General features: G+C 51.2%; 1 protein-coding gene across 1 annotated transcript; it reads left to right on the top strand.

Moving 5' to 3' along the window:
- The first annotated feature begins 1,452 nt into the window (after positions 1–1,452).
- On the top strand, positions 1,453–19,983 carry LOC308145482 (rho GTPase-activating protein 23-like). Its single transcript, XM_080516938.1, is given in 23 exon segments — positions 1,453–1,662; positions 6,506–6,694; positions 7,529–7,559; positions 7,723–7,818; positions 8,143–8,221; positions 8,377–8,437; positions 9,434–9,822; positions 9,824–10,860; positions 10,970–11,078; positions 11,560–11,599; positions 12,007–12,141; positions 12,360–12,668; positions 12,907–12,965; positions 13,243–13,337; positions 14,191–14,297; positions 14,372–14,524; positions 14,639–14,717; positions 16,279–16,352; positions 16,664–16,753; positions 16,837–16,962; positions 17,080–17,124; positions 17,373–17,448; positions 18,559–19,983. Coding segments are annotated over 23 exon segments (3,447 nt in total). The 5' UTR covers positions 1,453–1,608; the 3' UTR covers positions 18,573–19,983.
- Positions 19,984–20,506: the final 523 nt, after the last annotated feature.

Consider the following 20,506-nt stretch of genomic DNA (forward strand, 5'->3'; position numbering starts at 1 on the left):
TTACATTTTGAACTTCGTCTTTTTTGACTCTTCGTCTTTAGATGACGAAAACTTCTTCAACTTTGTTCTTTACTGATTCTTTCCCTTTCGTCATATTTCTGAAGCTCATGTCTCAACTTGTCAATTAATTTGAAATGATTTCAGAATGTTCCCTTTAAAAAGTGTGAGATATATATATATGTATATATATATATGTATATATATACATATATATATATACATATATATATATGTATATATATATACACACACATATATATATATATATATATATATATATATATATATATATGTTATATGTTATATGTTTACATCCATAGTGCAGAGTCTGGCTTCCAGCCGTTGTTTGAAGCTCTGTCATACAAAGTTCTGCCACCAGGGGGCGTCTCAGGGTGGAGGAGGAGGAGGAGCAGATGGAGGAGGAGCAGGAGGAGGAGGAGAGGAGGAGCAGCTCCTCTCTCTCTATCAGAGTTCATGTCTTTGGTGTTTCTCGTCATATTTTCATTGTTTCTCATTTTAAACGATGTGCATCTGGTTGGTGGGCGGAGCCAACATGACCTGCTGGGGGCGGAGCCGCACACCTGAGGTCTCCATGTCTTCATGTCCTCATGTCTTCATGTCCCCATGTCTTCATGTCCTCATGTCTTCATGTCCCCATGCCTTCATGTCCTCATGTCTTCATGTCCTCATGTCTTCATGTCCCCATGCCTTCAGGTCCCCATGTCTTCATGCCCTCATTTCTCCATGTCTTCATGTCCCCATGCCTTCATGTCCTCATGTCTTCATGTCCTCATGTCTTCATGTCCCCATGCCTTCATGTCCTCATGTCTTCATGTCCCCATGCCTTCAGGTCCCCATGTCTTCATGCCCTCATTTCTCCATGTCTTCATGTCCCCATGCCTTCATGTCCTCATGCCCTCATGTCTCCATGTCCTCATGTCCCCATGCCTTCATGTCCCCATGTCTTCATGTCCTCATGTCCTCATGCCTTCATGTCCTCATGTCTCCGTCCATAAAGTCTCCCTGTCCTCTGCTCAAACCTCTCAGAGGATTTCTGTGTTTTGCCGTGACCTGATCCTCTAATCCATGTTTGTGTGTGAGCTCAGAATCTGTGCCGTCCCCCCCCCCCAACCCCCCCATACCCCCATTTCACCCCCCCAACCCCCCCATACCCCCATTTCACCCCCCCACCCCCTCATACTCCCATTCACCCCCCCACCCCACCCCAAAAAAAGAATAAAGCCTCTGTTTTACTCTCTCTCTCTCTCTCTCTCTCATATAGGTGGGGGGAGGGAGGGGGAGGAGCATGAGGGTGAAGGAGGGGGAGGGTTGGAGGGAGGGAGGGTGGAGGAGGGGGAGGAGCAAAGGCAGAGGGAGGAGCATGAGGGTGAAGGAGGGGGAAGGGCGACGGCACGGTGGAGGAGGGGGAGGAGCAAAGGGAGGGTGGAGGAGATCAGCAGTGGTCAGGAGCGGAGCGCCTCGCTGACGAACCGTCATGCCGTCCGCTCCGTCACCTCCGTCCGCTCCGTCAGCTCCGTCCGCTGAGTCCAGCGTGTAGCGTAGCAGCGTCTCTCCTGGGGGGTCACGTCTCTCTGTGTGGACTGATCAATGAATGGAGTTTCTTTCTGTCTGGTTGGGACCCCCCCCCTCTCTGAGCCCGAGGTGAGTCTCACTGCTGCTGCTGCTTCTTCTTCTTCTTCTTCTTCTTCTCCTCCTTCTGCTGCTTCTTCTTCTCCTCCTCCTTCTGCTGCTTCTTCTTCTGCTGCTGCTTCTTCTTCTTCTTCTTCTCCTCCTTCTGCTGCTTCTTCTTCTTCTTCTTCTCCTCCTCCTGCTGCTGCTTCTTCTTCTTCTGCTGCTTCTTCTCCTCCTCCTTCTGCTTCTTCTTCTTCTGCTGCTTCTTCTTCTGCTGCTTCTTCTCCTCCTCCTTCTGCTGCTTCTTCTTCTTCTGCTGCTTCTTCTTCTGCTGCTTCTTCTCCTCCTCCTGCTGCTTCTTCTTCTTCTCCTCCTCCTGCTTCTTCTTCTTCTTCTGCTGCTTCTTCTTCTTCTGCTTCTTCTCCTCCTCCTTCTGCTGCTTCTTCTTCTTCTTCTTCTTCTGCTGCTTCTACTTCTTCTTCTCCTCCTCCTTCTGCTGCTTCTTCTTCTTCTTCTTCTTCTTCTCCTCCTCCTTCTGCTGCTTCTTCTTCTTCTTCTTCTTCTCCTCCTCCTCCTTCTGCTGCTTCTTCTCCCTGCAGTCATTCCAGAGCTGTCCTGCTGCTCCAGCTGTGATGAACAAGTTCACATCTGGCTGAAAGTTAGAATCTTGTTTTCTGTTGTTAAAAAGGTTCAAACTAAAGTTTCCCCCCTGAGACAAACGTCCCGGGGTCAAAGGTCAAAGGTCAAGCTGGCTGTGTGAGCACTTTCATGGGACTAGACAGATAGATGGATAGATAGTTTGGACAATTGAAATAATGATGGCAGCAAATGAGCCGCAGCTGTGTGTGTGTGTGTGTGTGTGTGTGTGTGTGTGTGTGTGTGTGTGTGTGTGTGTGTGTGTGTGTGTGTTCAGCAGAGCAGGCTCCTTTTGCCTTATAAGCTCAGGAGCTTGAGACCAGAGGTCTCTGCTCGGGTCCTGGAGGACCTGGAGGACCTGGAGGACCTGGAGCCATCTGGACATTCAGGTGTTTCAGAGGGACTTCACTCTACCGGGGCTGAGATGTTACCGTCCCTACCGTGTCCTACGGTGTCCCTACAGTGTCCTGCAGTGTTCTACAGTGTTCTACAGTGTCCTGCAGTGTCCTACAGTTTCCTACGGTGTCCTACAGTGTCCCTACAGTTTCCTACAGTGTCCTACAGTGTCCTACGTTGTCCTACAGTGTCCCTACGTTGCTGCCTCACAGTGTGTCTCTCCAAACGGCAGCAGCTGCAACTTTCCAAGATAAAACATCAAAATGGTTCCTCGGTTATTTTTAGTCCTTTTTTCACAGTCGACAAAAAAATAGGTCAAATTATGCGGCTCGTCTGTTTCTGTCAGTCCTCTGCTCCAGCTGCACCGTCAGGTCCTCCAACCTCCATACACCATCATCGTCATCGTCATCATCATCATCATCATCACTGGTTTCATGGCACCCCCATTTGCTGAGTTCAATAGAAAATGATAAATATGGTTGGTGAAGTTTTGAGTCACGAGCAGAAAAGCAAGTCGCCGGTTGTTGAAGGTGCTTTTACACTGAAAATCCACAAGTTTGGTACGAAGCTCAAGTCCTGACAGGATCAGGAGTTTCACCTGAATGAGGCGTCGGACAGTCGATGGAGAGGTGGTGGAGGTGATGGAGAGGTGGTGGAGGTGATGGAGAGGTGGGGTATGTCGGTTAGTGGGTGGTGTGGGTGGAGGTGTCCCTCACTTCCTGTCACGGTCAGTGGGTGGTGTGGGTGGAGGTGTCCCTCACTTCCTGTCACTCGCCCTGCTTCTCCTTCTCAAAAGAAGTTGTTGATTGTTTCCAGCGTCTCCAGCGAACACTGACCCCTGGTGGCCACAGACGGTCTGTACTGTGGGAACCTGCTGGTCTGTTGTTGGTTCCTCACCTCCGTCAGTTGTTTCCTCACCTCCGTCAGTTTCTTCCTCACCTCCGTCAGTTCTTTTCTCACCTCCATCAGTTGTGGAGCTGCTGACCTCCATCAGTTGTGGAGCTGCTGACCTCCGTCAGTTGTGGAGCTGCTGACCTCCGTCAGTTGTGGAGCTGCTGACCTCCATCAGTTGTGGAGCTGCTGACCTCCGTCAGTTGTGGAGCTCCAACTGCAGCATCAGCCTCTACGTTGATGTGAGGGGACGTGACAGAGAGAGAGAGAGAGAGAGAGAGAGAGACTGACTCAGTGAGTGGAGGGAAGAGGAGGAAGAGGAGGAAGAGGAGGACAGCAGCAGTAACGATAATCAGACACAGTCAGCGCTGCTCCAGAGAAGCAGGCTGGACAGGAAGTGACTGGATCTCTCCTCTGATGGTTCCTGGCTGCTCCTCCTGCTCAGCTGCTCCTCCTGCTCAGCTGCTCCTCCTCCTGCTCAGCTGCTCCTCCTGCTGCTCCTCCAGGTCAGCTGCTCCTCCTCCAGGTCAGCTGCTCCTCCTCCAGGTCAGCTGCTCCTCCTGCTGCTCCTCCAGGTCAGTCTCCAAGCAGCCATCCTGGGTGATGATAGTGGTTTTAAGCTGGTGATGTTCCTGATGTGGTTTCCCACGATGGGAGGAAGACCTGGTCCATGAAGAAGACCTGGTCCACGAAGAAGACCTGGTCCACGAAGAAGACCCGGTCCATGAGGAAGACCTGGTCCACGAAGAAGACCCGGTCCATGCAGTAGGACATGAGGACCAGAAGGTGGAGGTTCAGATGGAGTCTCTCGGTGGAGCTGCAGTGTAGAACCTTCCTCTGGACGCTGCCGGCTGCTGCAGGACCCTGAGCGTCCTCCAGGGCGGCGCTGCGATGCTCCGGGTGTCGGGTGGAGCCCCGGCGCCGTCGGGTCACCGCTGGTGCTTCCAGTACTCGGTGGGCGTGGACTGTGGCGACGCGGAGCCTCGCTGCATCTGGTTGGCCGTGCTGAGGGGGGCGTGTCCTCGCCCGCTGCCCGTCGCCTCCCCGAGGAGACCGAGCTCCTGGCGGCTCGCCCGGCGCCACCGCCCGTCCTGGGTAACTACAGCCAACCCCTGGAGCCGCCCCCACCCTCCTCCACCTCCTCCACCTGCAGAACCAATGCGGTGACGCTGAAACAGCAGGAAGTTGGTTTCAGTGACGAGACGCTGCAGGACCTCAAACTAGCATGATGCTGCTTCTGTCGGCCGACATTCACTGCTAATGCTAATGCTAATGCTAATGCTCCTGAGCTTGCATGATACAGGAGGCCTGATCCAGATCTTCAGTCACGTTTAAAAAAAAACAACCAAAAAACCAATATTTCCCTCTCATTTAACAACAATCTTCATGCACACAGCCGGTTCAGAGCTGCTATGAGCAGCCGGGCCTGTAGGGGGCAGTGGAGCAGGAAGCATCAAGCCCTGGTGGCCAATCAGAATCCTGGAAGAAAAAACTAGCCGTCAACATCCTGCTCACCTCCTTTAGATGCAAACAGAGTTTATCCACAGTTTCCAGGGTTCCTGGTTTGTGGAGAGTCGCAGCTGGTTTTTGTGTGAAAGAAGCCAAACGGAGAGAAATGAAGTGTTTCAGATTCCAGGTAGTGTGAATGAAAGTGGCCTCAGCAGCAGGGAGGAAGTGAGGCTGCAGCAGGGAGGAAGTGAGGCTGCAGCAGGGAGGAAGTGAGGCTGCAGCAGGGAGGAAGTGAGGCTGCAGCAGGGAGGAAGTGAGGCTGCAGCAGAGTCAATGTATGCGGAGGAGCTTTGATTGATTGATTAATTGATTGATTGATTGCTCCGCCCCCTTACTGCTCTTCTTCTTCTTCTTCTTCTTCTTCTTCTTCTTCTTCTTCTTCTTCTTCTTCTTCTTCTTCTTCTTCTTCTTCTTCTTCTTCTTCTTCTTCTTCTTCTTCTTCTTCTTCTTCTCCTCCACCACAGAGAACAGACAACCAAATATAGAGCTTTTATTAACGCTAACATGAATCAACCGAGGTCATGTGTGTGTGTGTGTGTGTGTACGTGTGTGTGTGTGTACGTGTGTGTGTGTGTGTGTGTGTACGTGTGTGTGTGTGCATGTGTGTGTGTGTGTATGTGTGTGCGTGTGTGTGTGTGTATGTGCGTGTGTGTTATATAATGCAGCACTGAGGCTGCCTGTTAGCTGGAGGGATGAAGAGATGTGGAGAGACTGACGCTCCACCCGTATACTGAGGTTCCTGGAGGTGTGTGTGTGTGTGTGTGTGTGTGTGTGTGTGTGTGTGTGGTGGTAGTGTAGCCTGACAGGGTCAGACAGTCAGAACAGTCACAATGTATCAGAATATGTCTTCCTGAGACACTGTCCCAGTAGAGACACACTTCTAGTAGAGACATGGTTCTAGTAGAGACATGGTTCTAGTAGAGACACGGTCCCAGTAGAGACACGGTCCCAGTAGAGACATAGTTCTAGTAGAGACATAGTTCTAGTAGAGACATAGTTCTAGTAGAGACACGGTCCCAGTAGAGACACGGTCCCAGTAGAGACATAGTTCTAGTAGAGACACAGTCCCAGTAGAGACATGGTTCCAGTAGAGACATAGTTCTAGTAGAGACACAGTCCCAGTAGAGACACGGTCCCAGTAGAGACACGGTTCCAGTAGAGACACGGTTCCAGTAGAGACACGGTTCCAGTAGAGACATGGTTCCAGTATAGACATGGTCCCAGTAGAGACACGGTTCCAGTAGAGACACGGTTCCAGTAGAGACACGGTTCCAGTAGAGACATGGTTCCAGTTGAGACATGGTCCCAGTAGAGACACGGTTCCAGTAGAGACACAGTCACAGTAGAGACACAGTCCCAGTAGAGACACGGTTCTGGTCCTGCCATGCCAGAGGTAGAGGACAGTGGTTCTGCTGCTCACTGGAGCCCCTTGTGTCTCCAGGTTGAAGGGCGGAGGGACGTCATGGTGTCCACCAAGGACAGCCGGCGCCGGCCGCGGTCCAGTCAGGTGGAGGGCGTGTCCTGCCACCGACCAATCACCATGTTCCTCCACAAGAACGCTCAGGGATTCGGCTTCACGCTACGTCACTTCATCATTTTCCCACCAGAGTCGACTCTGAACAGCCTGAAGGTAACCTGCTGCTCCGCTGGGACCTTGACCTCCCGTCAGTCACTCTACTGTCTCCTGTCAGTCACTCTACTGTCTCCTGTCAGTCACTCTACTGTCTCCTGTCAGTTACTCTACTGTCTCCTGTCAGTTACTCTACTGTCTCCTGTCATTCACTCTACTGTCAGTTACTCTACTGTCTCCTGTCAGTCACTCTACTGTCTCCTGTCAGTTACTCTACTGTCTCCTGTCATTCACTCTACTGTCAGTTACTCTACTGTCTCCTGTCAGTCACTCTACTGTCTCCTGTCAGTCACTCTACTGTCTCCTGTCAGTTACTCTACTGTCTCCTGTCATTCACTCTACTGTCAGTTACTCTACTGTCTCCTGTCATTCACTCTACTGTCAGTTACTCTACTGTCTCCTGTCAGTCACTCTACTGTCTCCTGTCAGTTACTCTACTGTCTCCTGTCATTCACTCTGTCAGTTACTCTACTGTCTCCTGTCAGTCACTCTACTGTCAGTTACTCTACTGTCTCCTGTCAGTCACTCTACTGTCAGTTACTCTACTGTCTCCTGTCAGTCACTCTACTGTCTCCTGTCAGTTACTCTACTGTCTCCTGTCATTCACTCTGTCAGTTACTCTACTGTCTCCTGTCAGTCACTCTACTGTCTCCTGTCAGTCACTCTACTGTCAGTTACTCTACTGTCTCCTGTCAGTTACTCTACTGTCAGTTACTCTACTGTCTCCTGTCAGTCACTCTCCTGTCAGTTACTCTACTGTCTCCTGTCAGTTACTCTACTGTCAGTTACTCTACTGTCTCCATGTTTCAGTCTTTCACTGTTTCACTGTTTCAGGATGAAGAAAATGGAAACGCTGCTGGAAAAGGTGAGACGTTTTGCTCTTCATTGTTTAGAAAATCAAACCAAATATGAATTCTAGTGCAGACCAGGTCCTGGTCCTGGTCCTGGTCCAGGTCCAGGTCCAGGTCCAGGTCCAGCCCCAGTAGAGGTGCAGCTGGTTTGAAGACGACGGTCTCTGATTGGTTCAGCAGGTGCTCAGCGGCGGCGCCTGGAGCCGATGGACACCATCTTTGTGAAGAGCGTGAAGGAACAGAGCCCCGCCCACCAAGCTGGACTGTGTCCAGGTACAGTGTGATGTCACAGGAGGAAGATGCTCTATAATCTGGTGTTAGAGGAGGAAGATGCTCTATAATCTGGTGTTAGAGGAGGAAGATGCTCTATAATCTGATGTTAGAGGATGAAGATGCTCTATAATCTGGTGTTAGAGGAGGAAGATGCTCTATAATCTGGTGTTAGAGGAGGAAGATGCTCTATAATCTGGTGTTAGAGGCTTGTGCTAACTCCTCCCACAAATGTGAATTACAACCAATGTGCTAATGCTAATGATAGTGTGTGTGTGTGTGTGTGTGCGTGTGTGTGTGTGTGTGTGTGTGTGTGTGTGTGTGCAGGAGACAGACTGGTGCAGGTGAATGGGCACAGCGTTTTGGGGCGGAGCTACTCCCAGGTGATCGCTCTCATCCAGAACAGGTGAGTCTCCTTCATCCATCCTGCTGCAAAGTCAGGAGGTGGAGGAGCTCCTCCACCCTTCAGGAGCTCCTCCACCTTTCAGTTTGCTCAGCGAAGTCAGGAGGTGGAGGACCTTGCCTCACCTCTGGGTGGTGTGTCTTGTGTCTGTCCTGCAGTGGGGACGTTCTGGAACTCTCCGTGATGCAGAAGGACGAGGACGTGTTGCAGCTGGTGACTGTTGGTATCAACTTCTTTCTTCTCCATCAGCTGAAGTTTAGATTCTGCTTCACTGCTTACAAACTACGGGACAGCAACTCTCAGCAGGGGGCAGTGGAGAGAAGGCGCCGCAGGAACAGGACGACTGTAGCCTGTAGCGACTGTAGCCTGGTAGCGACTGTAGCCTGGTAGTGACTGTAGCCTGCTAGCGACTGTAGCCTGGTAGCGACTGTAGCCTGGTAGTGACTGTAGCCTGCTAGCGACTGTAGCCTGGTAGTGACTGTAGCTTGGTAGCGACTGTAGCCTGGTAGTTACTGTAGCTTGCTAGCGACTCTAGCTTGGTTGTGACTGTAGCTTGCTAGCGACTGTAGCTTGGTAGTGACTGTAGCTTGGTAGTGACTGTAGCTTGGTAGTGACTGTAGCTTGGTTGTGACTGTAGACTGTAGCAACTGTAGCTTGGTTGTGACTGTAGCCTGTAGCGACTGTAGCCTGTAGCGACTGTAGGTTGGTTGTGACTGTAGACTGTAGCAACTGTAGCTTGGTTGCGACTGTAGCCTGTAGCGACTATAGCTTGGTAGCGACTGTAGCCTGGTAGCGACTGTAGCTTGCTAGCAACTAGGTTTGTAGCGACTGTAGCTTGGTAGCGACTGTAGCTTGGTAGCGACTTAGCTTGCTTGCAACTGTAGCCATGTCGTGATTGAAGCTCTGCATTTGTTCTCCACCGACACAGTGAATCAATAACGTACTTCATATTCTTCTGATTCTGATCAATAATTATTCAAAACCAAACTCATGAAGCTCACAGAGAAACGAGCCGTTAGCGTCAGACGGGTTTCCTTCGCCCAGCAGCAGAATTTCTACCGACATTATTGATTGGTTCGGTCTGATCGTCGTGATTGATCGATGGACTGTTGATTCCATTCTGGACGCTCGTCTCTGACAGATTGTTTAATGTTGGTGGACAGAAGTCGGAGGCAGCGAGGGTCACTGATGGCCCCTGGTCTCTCCTGTCCCCAGGTCTTCTCTCAGGACGTCTACCTGCAGGACAGCGAGCCGGACAGGGCCGAGGCCCGGCTCCTCCCCGAGCCCCGGCCCCTCTGCTACTCCCCTTCAAGGTCCGGCCCCGCCCCCTCAAGTCCCCTGGACAACTCGCAGTGCCGATCAGGCGCTACCCCCCCACAGCCGGGTCACGCCCCCCCAAGCTCCCTGGACAACTGGCAGTGCCGAGTGGGCACCGCCTCCCCGCCCCTGGACAACCGGCCCTCCGCCTTGGCCCCCGCCCAGGGCCCTAGCCCGGCCCCCGGCTGGCATCGGCTACGGTCCTCGTCGGCCCTCAGCGCGCTGGATTTTCACTTTACGAACCACGACGCGGCCGTCACATGCGCCACGCTGCCGCCGCCACGGAGGGGCGGGTGGCGACCTGCGCCACCAGGTGCTGTCGGACTGGTACTACAGCCAGGCGCAGGCCGCCGAGCACATGTCCCCTCGACACCGCAGCGTCTCTCAGGACCACTTGATGGAGCTGGGACTGGGTCTGGCGCTGGGTCCCGGACCCCCGGCGGTCTCAACCCCTGCAGAGCAGCACCGGAGAGAAGCGCTCCTGAACCACCACCGGGCCGCCGCCGCCGCCCACGACTCTCACTGGCTCGGGGCCTGGGCAGGAAGCGGCTCGTGCTCGGAGGGCTTGCTGGCGGCCTACGCAGAGTACCAGCACAACTACGGCCGTTCGGTGGAGACGCTGGCACGGGCCTCAGCCCTGGTCCGTCCTCACCGCCAACTCGCTTCCCAGAGTCCACATGATGCTGCAGGTGGAGGCTCCACAGCGCCACCTGGTGGAGCCTCCACAATGCCACCTGGTGGAGCCTCCACAGCGCCACCCGGTGGCCAGAAGCTGAGGAAATCAGAGAACCCAGGGCACCTGGAGCACCTGGAGCCTCCGGGGCGGCCGGGCCAGGTGGGGCAGGTGGGGCAGGTGGGGCAGCTGGAGCGACTTGGACAGCTGGAGCAGGTGGGGCAGCTGGAGCGGCCAGAGCAGGTGGGGCAGGTAGGGCAGCTGGAGCGACCGGGGCAGCTGGAGCAGGTGGGGCAGCTGGAGCGGCAGGTGGCGGAACCTCAGACCAGGTGTGTGAAGGAGGACGAGCTGCTGGGCTCCAGAAGCCACAGCCCCTGTTTCTCCCCCAGAACCAGCCACCACCTCCACCAGTCCCCCAGGGACCGCAGCACCAGCGCACACCAGGAGGCGGGGCCCCGCCCACAGTCCACCCCCGCCCTGTCTGCACCAGAGGAGGACCGAGACCTCCTGTCCCCCGGGGTGGTCCTGAGGCAAACGCAGCCCCGCAGATGGACATCCTCCCCCGACCCCAGGGGACCCGGCGTCGCCCGCAGAGCCAGTGGGAGCCTGGCGCAGCAGGCGCTGGACTCGCTGTCCTCCATACCCTTCATCGGTTAGTAACTTGCAGCTCACGGTTCCGAGTTCCGAGTTGCAAGTTCCTGGTTCCTCTCTGACCAGTGCTGTGACTCTTCTCTGACTCTTCTCTGACTCTGTCTCCCCAGGCAGCATTAAAGCTCGTCGCTCGTCCTACCTGCTGGCCGTCGCCCCTGAGCGCTCCAAGTCGTGTGACGAAGGTCTGAATTCGTTCAGGGAGGAAAGCCGTATTTTCTCGTACGTTTTAATCTTCGTTCAGTCGTTCAGACTCACTGACTCACTGACTCACTTCATCTCATCAATACCTACAAATCACTGATACCATAGACCTATATCCAACAGAAAGTCTGCAATTTGCCTTTCAAAGTAAGGTGTGCAAATGCTACCTCCTCTGTGGGCGAATATTGTATCGGCTCCAAAATACTATTAAATGCCAGAGGAGATGCTCCCGCTCAATAATCTAGATCACTTTCTTGATTAGTCGCACTGTTTTGTTTTTATTAGCCGTCGTCCTCCCTCCTCTTTTTTTTTGTTCAAACCTTCAAAATGTATATGTGATCAATATTTAAATGGTCCAGAGGAAATGATTGGGCCGATCACTGTGGTCCCCACCAAGACTGCTTGCAGCTTTAATTCTTTTGAAAGTTTCTTTTTCAAAACTTTTCTTGATATTATGACTTTTTCTTCACAATTTTGTCTCGTTTGTGTTTTTCCACAGAAAACTACCAAGACGGGTCCGAAGCTTTTTCACTGATGGGGTGAGTCGAACTTTGTGTTACTGTGAAACAGGTGGTGAAGGATCATAGTGACAGAACGAAGTAACAATCAGAGTATAACACCAAGTAACAATCGCTATAATACAGAGTAACAAAGTATGATGGGTCAAATATGGTCTGGGTCTGTTTGTGTCTCTTCTATCATTTCATTCAGTGCTTTAATGCGGTGGTGCGGTAATTCTGTTGTAGCAACGTCCTGTGGTCACACACTGACACCTAGTGGCCACTGGTGGTTTGTACTCTACCGCCCAACAGTGACATGAGCGTCCAAACAACTAAAGTGTGACGTATCGTCCAGGAAATGGCCGTGACACTCGCCAACCTTCTGTTCTGCCTGTAACTTGAGTGTTCCGGTTTACGAAGGTCTAACGTGTCGTTGACGTTTTCAGTCTCTGGACAGTCTGCGAGTGGCGAACGACGAGCCGCGGTCCAAACGCCACTCCACCTCCGAGGTGGGCGGCGGCGTCAGCGACGTCCGGCGGGACGGCTGGCTGCACTACAAGGTCCTCACCGAGAGGGGCAAGGTACGACCCAGGCTCCTCCTCAACTCCCAGTACGCAAGTACTCACCAAGTACAAACTCACCAAGTACATACTCACAAGTACATACTAACCAAGTACATACTTAGCAAGTACGAACTCACCAAGTATGAACTCACCAAGTACGAACTCACCAAGTACGAACTCACCAAGTACTCACCCTCTCTCACTCGTCACTGTCATTTGTTCTTCCTGTTTTGCAGAAAGTGGGCGGCGGCATGCGACCGTGGAAACGTGCGTTCTGCGTGCTGCGTTCCCATTGGCTCTTCCTGTACAGAGATAAGCGGGAGGCGTTGCTTCAGGGGCCGGGGGCGGGGCCCAGCCAGGACCAGCACTCCCCCGTCAGCGTGCGTGGCTGCCTGGTGGGCGTGGCCTACGCCGCCACCAAGAGGAAGCACGCACTACGGTTGACCACGCAGGACACCACCGAGTTCCTGCTGCAGGCCGAGGATAACGACGACATGTTGGCGTGGCTCAAAGGCATCGGGGACGCCAGCAGGACAGACGGCGAGGTGAGACTGCCACCACCTGGTGAGGTGAGACCATCACCACCTGGTGAGGTGAGACCGCCGCCACCTGGTGCGGTGGGACCGCCGCCACCTGGTGCGGTGGGACCATCACCACCTGGTGAGGTGAGACCGCCGCCACCTGGTGCGGTGGGACCATCACCACCTGGTGAGGTGGGACCGCTGCCACCTGGTGAGGTGAGATCGCCGCCCTCGCTCTCTAAACTCACTCTGCTTGCTTCAGGTGGTCGGCGCCTCCAGAGACTCGCTCATCAACAGGAAGTTGAAGGACAGGAAGTACAGGTGAGCAGACTGGTTCACCTGGACCACTGAGAACCGAGTGTTCTGTAGAAAACCGAGGAGCCTCCAGGGGGCAGCACATTCTGGGTGCTGATGGTTCTCATGTCTGACGGACTAATAGTCTAAAAAGTGCTAGATGAAAAAAGTGGATTGATTAATTGATCATTTCGCTCCTTCAGGACTCTCACTGTAGTGTGTGTGTGTGTGTGTGTGTGTGTGTGTGTGTGTGTGTGTGTGTGTGTGTGTGTGTGTGTGTGTGTGTGTGTGTGTGTGTGCGCAGTCTGACAGGAAACCGGCCGGACTCCACCCCCCGGGTGATGATGATGATGCCGCCCTTCCTCCAGACGAGCTCGGTGAAACGAGGCTCCAGATGTGGTGAGGCTCGTCTCGATTGAGTCCAATGGTTCTCACTCACTTTCAGAGACATTTTGGAGGAAGTGATGTGACGTAACAGGAAGTGATGTGACGTAACAGGAAGTGATGGGACGTAACAGGAAGTGATGTGAGGTAACAGGAAGTGATGTGAAGTAACAGGAAGTGATGAGGTAGCAGGAAGTGATGTGACGTAACAGGAAGTGATGAGGTAACAGGAAGTGATGAGGTAACAGGAAGTGATGTGAAGTAACAGGAAGTGATGTGACGTAGCAGGAAGTCATGTGAAGTGATGTGACGTAACAGGAAGTGATGTGACGTAACAGGAAGTGATGTGCAGTAACAGGAAGTGATGTGAGGTATCAGGAAGTGATGTGCAGTAACAGGAAGTAATCAGACCGACGAACGCTGCTTCTTACAAACGACTCCTGCTCAGAAATATTGATCGTCGTTCAATTGATGGGAAATATTTCAAAATCCTGACATAAGATTGGAGAACATAGCGTGAGATCGACCAACAATCATATCAATACGTGGATGTAAATATATTTAGGCATGTTCCTGTTTGTAATTCAAATGACTTCCTGTTTGTAATACAAATGACTTCCTGTTTATTTAAACGACTTCCTGTTTATTTAAACGACTTCCTGTTTGTAATTCAAATGACTTCCTGTTTATTTAAACAACTTCCTGTTTGTAGTTCAAATGACTTCCTGTTTGTAATTCAAATGACTTCCTGTTTATCTAAACGACTTCCTGATTATCTAAACGACTTCCTGTTTGTAATTCAAAGGACTTCCTGTTTATTTAAACGTGGTGATGAGATGGTGTTGAAGTAAACAATGTTTGTTTTGAGACGAGAAACAAGATGGGTGGAGCCTCGTGAAGAAGAACAAGAAGACAGGAAGTCCCAAAGCTTTCGGCGTGAGACTGGAGGAGTGTCAACCTGCCGTCCAACACAAGGTGAAGCTCCGCCCTGAGAGAGAGAGAGAGAGATGAGAAACGGTGATGAGACTGAGACCCCTCCCCCCCTGCAGTGTGTCCCCCTGGTGGTGGAGATGTGCTGTGCGGTGGTGGAGGCCTCCGGTCTGGAGTACCAGGGGATCTACAGAGTTCCAGGGAACAACGCCATGGTGTCCAACCTGCAGGAGCATCTCAACAGAGGCCTGGACATCAACACTGCTGAGGAGGTGAGCATCTTCTCATGTCCTCGCCATTCTCTTTTGTCCTCGTGTCCTCGTGTCCTCATGACCTCATGACGTCCTGCAGTGTGTGTTGACGAGCCGGTGTTCTTGTCTTCCCAGCGTTGTCAGGACCTGAACGTCATCAGCAGCTTGTTGAAAAACTTCTTCAGGAAACTTCCGGAGCCTCTTTTTACCGACGGTGAGCAAAACATCTGCGTCTTCACCAGCAGCTGCTGACGTTACAAGTTACTGCAAGTTACTCCCCACTACAGTTACTCCACAAGTTACTCCCCACTACAGTTACTCCACAAGTTACTCCCCACTACAGTTACTCCACAAGTTACTCCCCACTACCGTTACTCCACAAGTTACTCCCCACTACCGTTACTCCACAAGTTACTCCCCACTACCGTTACTCCACAAGTTACTCCCCAATACAGTTACTCCACAAGTTACTCCCCACTACCGTTACTCCACAAGTTACTCCACAAGTTACTCCTCACTACAGTTACTCCACAAGTTACTCCCCACTACAGTTACTCCACAAGTTACTCTTCACTACAGTTACTCCACAAGTTACTCTTCACTACAGTTACTCCACAAGTTACTCCCCACTACAGTTACTCCACAAGTTACTCCCCACTACAGTTACTCCACAAGTTACTCCCCACTACAGTTACTCCACAAGTTACTCCCCACTACAGTTACTCCACAAGTTACTCCCCACTACAGTTACTCCACAAGTTACTCCCCACTACCGTTACTCCACAAGTTACTCCCCACTACCGTTACTCCACAAGTTACTCCCCACTACAGTTACTCCACAAGTTACTCCCCACTACCGTTACTCCCCACTACCGTTACTCCACAAGTTACTCCTCACTACAGTTACTCCACAAGTTACTCCCCACTACAGTTACTCCACAAGTTACTCTTCACTACAGTTACTCCACAAGTTACTCTTCACTACAGTTACTCCACAAGTTACTCCCCACTACAGTTACTCCACAAGTTACTCCCCACTACAGTTACTCCACAAGTTACTCCCCACTACAGTTACTCCACAAGTTACTCCCCACTACCGTTACTCCACAAGTTACTCCCCACTACCGTTACTCCACAAGTTACTCCCCACTACAGTTACTCCACAAGTTACTCCCCACTACCGTTACTCCACAAGTTACTCCCCACTACAGTTACTCCACAAGTTACTCCCCACTACAGTTACTCCACAAGTTACTCCTCACTACAGTTACTCCACAAGTTACTCCCCACTACAGTTACTCCACAAGTTACTCCCCACTACAGTTACTCCACAAGTTACTCCACACTACAGTTACTCCACAAGTTACTCCCCACTACAGTTACTCCACAAGTTACTCCCCACTACAGTTACTCCACAAGTTACTCCCCACTACAGTTACTCCACAAGTTGCTCCCCACTACAGTTACTCCACAAGTTACTCCACACTACAGTTACTCCACAAGTTACTCCCCACTACAGTTACTCCACAAGTTACTCCCCACTACAGTTACTCCACAAGTTGCTCCCCACTACCGTTACTCCACAAGTTACTCCACACTACAGTTACTCCACAAGTTACTCCCCACTACAGTTACTCCACAAGTTACTCCCCACTACAGTTACTCCACAAGTTGCTCCCCACTACAGTTACTCCACAAGTTGCTCCCGACCGCAGCATGCTTGCAGCCGTTATGTAGCCTTTATGCTAATGCTAATGCTCATGCTATCGCTACAGACCGGTACCTGGACTTCATCGAGGCGAACCGGCTGCAGGACGCCGAGCAGCGGCTAAAGACCATGAAGACACTGGTGAGAAGAAAACATCTGCAAACATCTGCTCCTTCCTGGAACCAGCAAACAAACATCAGGAGGAACCGTCAGGAGGAACCTTCAGGAGGAACCTCTGAAGGTTCCTGGCACTGGGGGAAGGTTCCTCTGAAGGTTCCTGGTACTGGGGGAAGGTTCCTGGTACTGGGGGAAGGTTCCTCTGAAGGTTCCTGGTACTGGGGGAAGGTTCCTCTGAAGGTTCCTGGTACTGGGGGAAGGTTCCTGGTACTCAGGAAGGGGAAAGTTGCTCGCCTCAGGTTTGTGAAGCGTTATTTTCTGAAACGTGTTTTCAGATCCGAGAGCTTCCAGATTATTATCGTCACACGCTGAAGTTCCTGGTGGAGCACCTGAAGAAGGTGGCCGACCACGCAGAGAAGAACAAGGTGACCCAGCTACACCCTCTGCTCCGTCACACAACTACACCCGTCACTCAGCCACACCCGTCACCATGCCCCCTGCTCTCCAGATGGAACCCAGGAACTTGGCTCTGGTGTTCGGACCGACGCTGGTCAGAACCTCTGAAGACAACATGATGGACATGGTGACTCACCTGGCGGACCGGTACCAGATAGTGGAGACGCTCATCCTGCACGTGAGACACACACACACACACACACACACACACACACACACACACACACACACACACACACACACACACACACACACACACACACACACACACACACTCCTCCGTTCTTTCTTTCAGTCCGACTGGTTCTTCGGTAAAGGAAACCTGGAGAACCGACACAAGGTGAGCTGCAGAACCAGAGTCATTGACCACATGACCAGGTGGAGCTCTAAGTGTGTGTGTGTGTGTGTGTGTGTGTGTGTGTGTGTGTGTGTGTGTGTGTGTGTGTGTGTGTGTGTGTGTGTGTGTGTGTGTGTGTGTGTGTGTGTGTGTGTGTGTGTGTGTGTGTGTGTGTGTGTGTGTGTGTGTGTGTGTGTGTGTGTGTGTGTGTGTGTGTGTGTGTGTGTGTGTGTGTGTGTGTGTGTGTGTAGATTCCGGAAGATCAGCTGAACATGCAACTCCTTCCAAACATTGACCACCTGTTGTCCAACATCGGCAGAGCTTCAGGTGATGTCACACACTGGAACGTACCATGTGTTCTTTATAGGGGGAGTTAACCGGAACGTACCATGTGTTCTTTATAGGGGGAGTTAACTGGAACGTACCATGTGTTCTTTATAGGGGAGTTAACTGGAACGTACCATGTGTTCTTTATAGGGGAGTTAACTGGAACGTACCATGTGTTCTTTATAGGGGAGTTAACTGGAACGTACCATGTGTTCTTTATAGGGGGAGTTAACTGGAACGTACCATGTGTACTTTATAGGGGGAGTTAACTGGAACGTACCATGTGTACTTTATAGGGGGAGTTAACTGGAACGTACCATGTGTTCTTTATAGGGGGAGTTAACTGGAACGTACCATGTGTTCTTTATAGGGGGGGTTAACTGGAACGTACCATGTGTCCTTTATAGGGGGAGTTAACTGGAACATACCATGTGTTCTTTATAGGGGGAGTTAACTGGAACGTACCATGTGTCCTTTATAGGGGGAGTTAACTGGAACATACCATGTGTTCTTTATAGGGGGAGTTAACTGGAACGTACCATGTGTTCTTTATAGGGGGAGTTAACCGGAACGTACCATGTGTTCTTTATAGGGGGGGTTAACTGGAACGTACCATGTGTCCTTTATAGGGGGAGTTAACTGGAACATACCATGTGTCCTTTATAGGGGGAGTTAACTGGAACATACCATGTGTCCTTTATAGGGGGAGTTAACTGGAACGTACCATGTGTCCTTTATAGGGGGAGTTAACTGGAACATACCATGTGTTCTTTATAGGGGGAGTTAACTGGAACGTACCATGTGTTCTTTATAGGGGGAGTTAACCGGAACGTACCATGTGTTCTTTATAGGGGGAGTTAACCGGAACGTACCATGTGTTCTTTATAGGGGGAGTTAACCGGAACGTACCATGTGTTCTTTATAGGGGGAGTTAACCGGAACGTACCATGTGTTCTTTATAGGGGGGGTTAACTGGAACGTACCATGTGTTCTTTATAGGGGGAGTTAACTGGAACGTACCATGTGTTCTTTATAGGGGGGGTTAACTGGAACGTACCATGTGTTCTTTATAGGGGGAGTTAACTGGAACGTACCATGTGTCCTTTATAGGGGGGGTTAACTGAACACCAGAGACTTCCAGTCCAACTCCTTCATCTCTGCTGTGACTCACAAACTGAAAAAACGTCTCAACTTCCTGAAGAGAGGCGACGAAGACTGTGATGGAGACTGATGAAGACTGTGATGAAGACTGTGATGGAGACTGTGATGAAGACTGTGATGGAGACTGATGAAGACTGTGATGGAGACTGATGAAGACTGTGATGAAGACTGATGAAGACTGATGAAGACTGATGAAGACTGTGATGGAGACTGATGAAGACTGTGATGGAGACTGATGGAGACTGATGGAGACTGATGGAGACTGATGGAGACTCATGCAGAAACATGTCAAAACAAGCAACTACCAAGGAGGAAGAGGAGGTGGAGGAGGAGCAGGTGGAGCACCAAGAGGAAGAGGTGGTGATGGAGGTAGAGGAGGAGGACGGGAAACACCCCCCCTCTCACACACACACACACACACACACACACCCACACCCACACCCACACACACACACACACACACACAGACGCCCCAGAGAACCAGGTTTCGTCCTCATGTTGGACACCCTGCTCCAAACCAGTTTGGACAATGAAACCAATCCAGTGCATTACAATATATCTATAGTGTACCTACATTGTATTACAGTGAACCTACATTGTATTACAGTGAACCTACATTGTATTACAGTGAACCTACATTGTATTACAGTATACTTACATTGTATTACAGTGAACCTACATTGTATTACAGTGAACCTACATTGTATTACAGTATACCTACATTGTATTACAGTATACTTACATTGTATTACAGTATACTTACATTGTATTCCAGTGTACCCACAAAACTATCTGAGGCAGTGTAATTGTGTTTTCTTCTGGTCGCCCCGGTCCAGACTGCCCCCGTACAGACTGCCCCCGTACAGACTGCTCCCCGTACAGACTGCCCCCCGTACAGACTGCCCCCCGTACAGACTGCCCCCTGGGCGGCTGCCCACTTCGCCTATAACAAAATCCACTACTGACTACAGTATTTTACAGTGTAACCAAAGTGTACCTTGTGTTTTACAGTAAAAGTAGTGTCTTGCGGTGTACCTACAGTGTTTTACAGTGTACCTACAGTGTTTTACAGTGTACCTACAGTGTTTTACAGTGTACCTACAGTGTTTTACAGTGTACCTACAGTTTAACAGTGTCTCAGTGTTGTAGGCCACCAGTGAACCAGTCGTATGTATTTTAGCTTGATAAAACTGAAACGAACCAAACCTTACCCACAATCCTCTCTGCTCCAGTCCACCTTAACGTTACCCACAATCCTCTCTGCTCCAGTCCACCTTAACGTTACCCACAATCCTCTCTGCTCCAGTCCACCTTAACGTTACCCACAATCCTCTCTGCTCCAGTCCACCTTAACGTTACCCACAATCCTCTCTGCCCCAGTCCACCTTAACGTTACCCACAATCCTCTCTGCTCCAGTCCACCTTAACGTTACCCACAATCCCCTCTGCTCCAGTCCACCTTAACGTTACCCACAATCCCCTCTGCTCCAGTACACCTTAACGTTACCCACAATCCTCTCTGCTCCAGTCCACCTTAACGTTACCCACAATCCTCTCTGCTCCAGTCCACCTTAACGTTACCCACAATCCTCTCTGCTCCAGTCCACCTTAACGTTACCCACAATCCTCTCTGCTCCAGTTCACCTTAACGTTACCCACAATCCTCTCTGCTCCAGTCCACCTTAACGTTACCCACAATCCCCTCTGCTCCAGTCCACCTTAACGTTACCCACAATCCTCTCTGCTCCAGTCCACCTTAACGTTACCCACAATCCTCTCTGCTCCAGTTCACCTTAACGTTACCCACAATCCTCTCTGCTCCAGTCCAGCTTAACGTTACCCACAATCCTCTCTGCTCCAGTCCACCTTAACGTTACCCACAATCCTCTCTGCTCCA

The sequence above is a fragment of the Blennius ocellaris genome (genome assembly GCF_963422515.1).
Source record: "Blennius ocellaris genome assembly, chromosome: 21".
NCBI lineage: Eukaryota > Metazoa > Chordata > Actinopteri > Blenniiformes > Blenniidae > Blennius > Blennius ocellaris.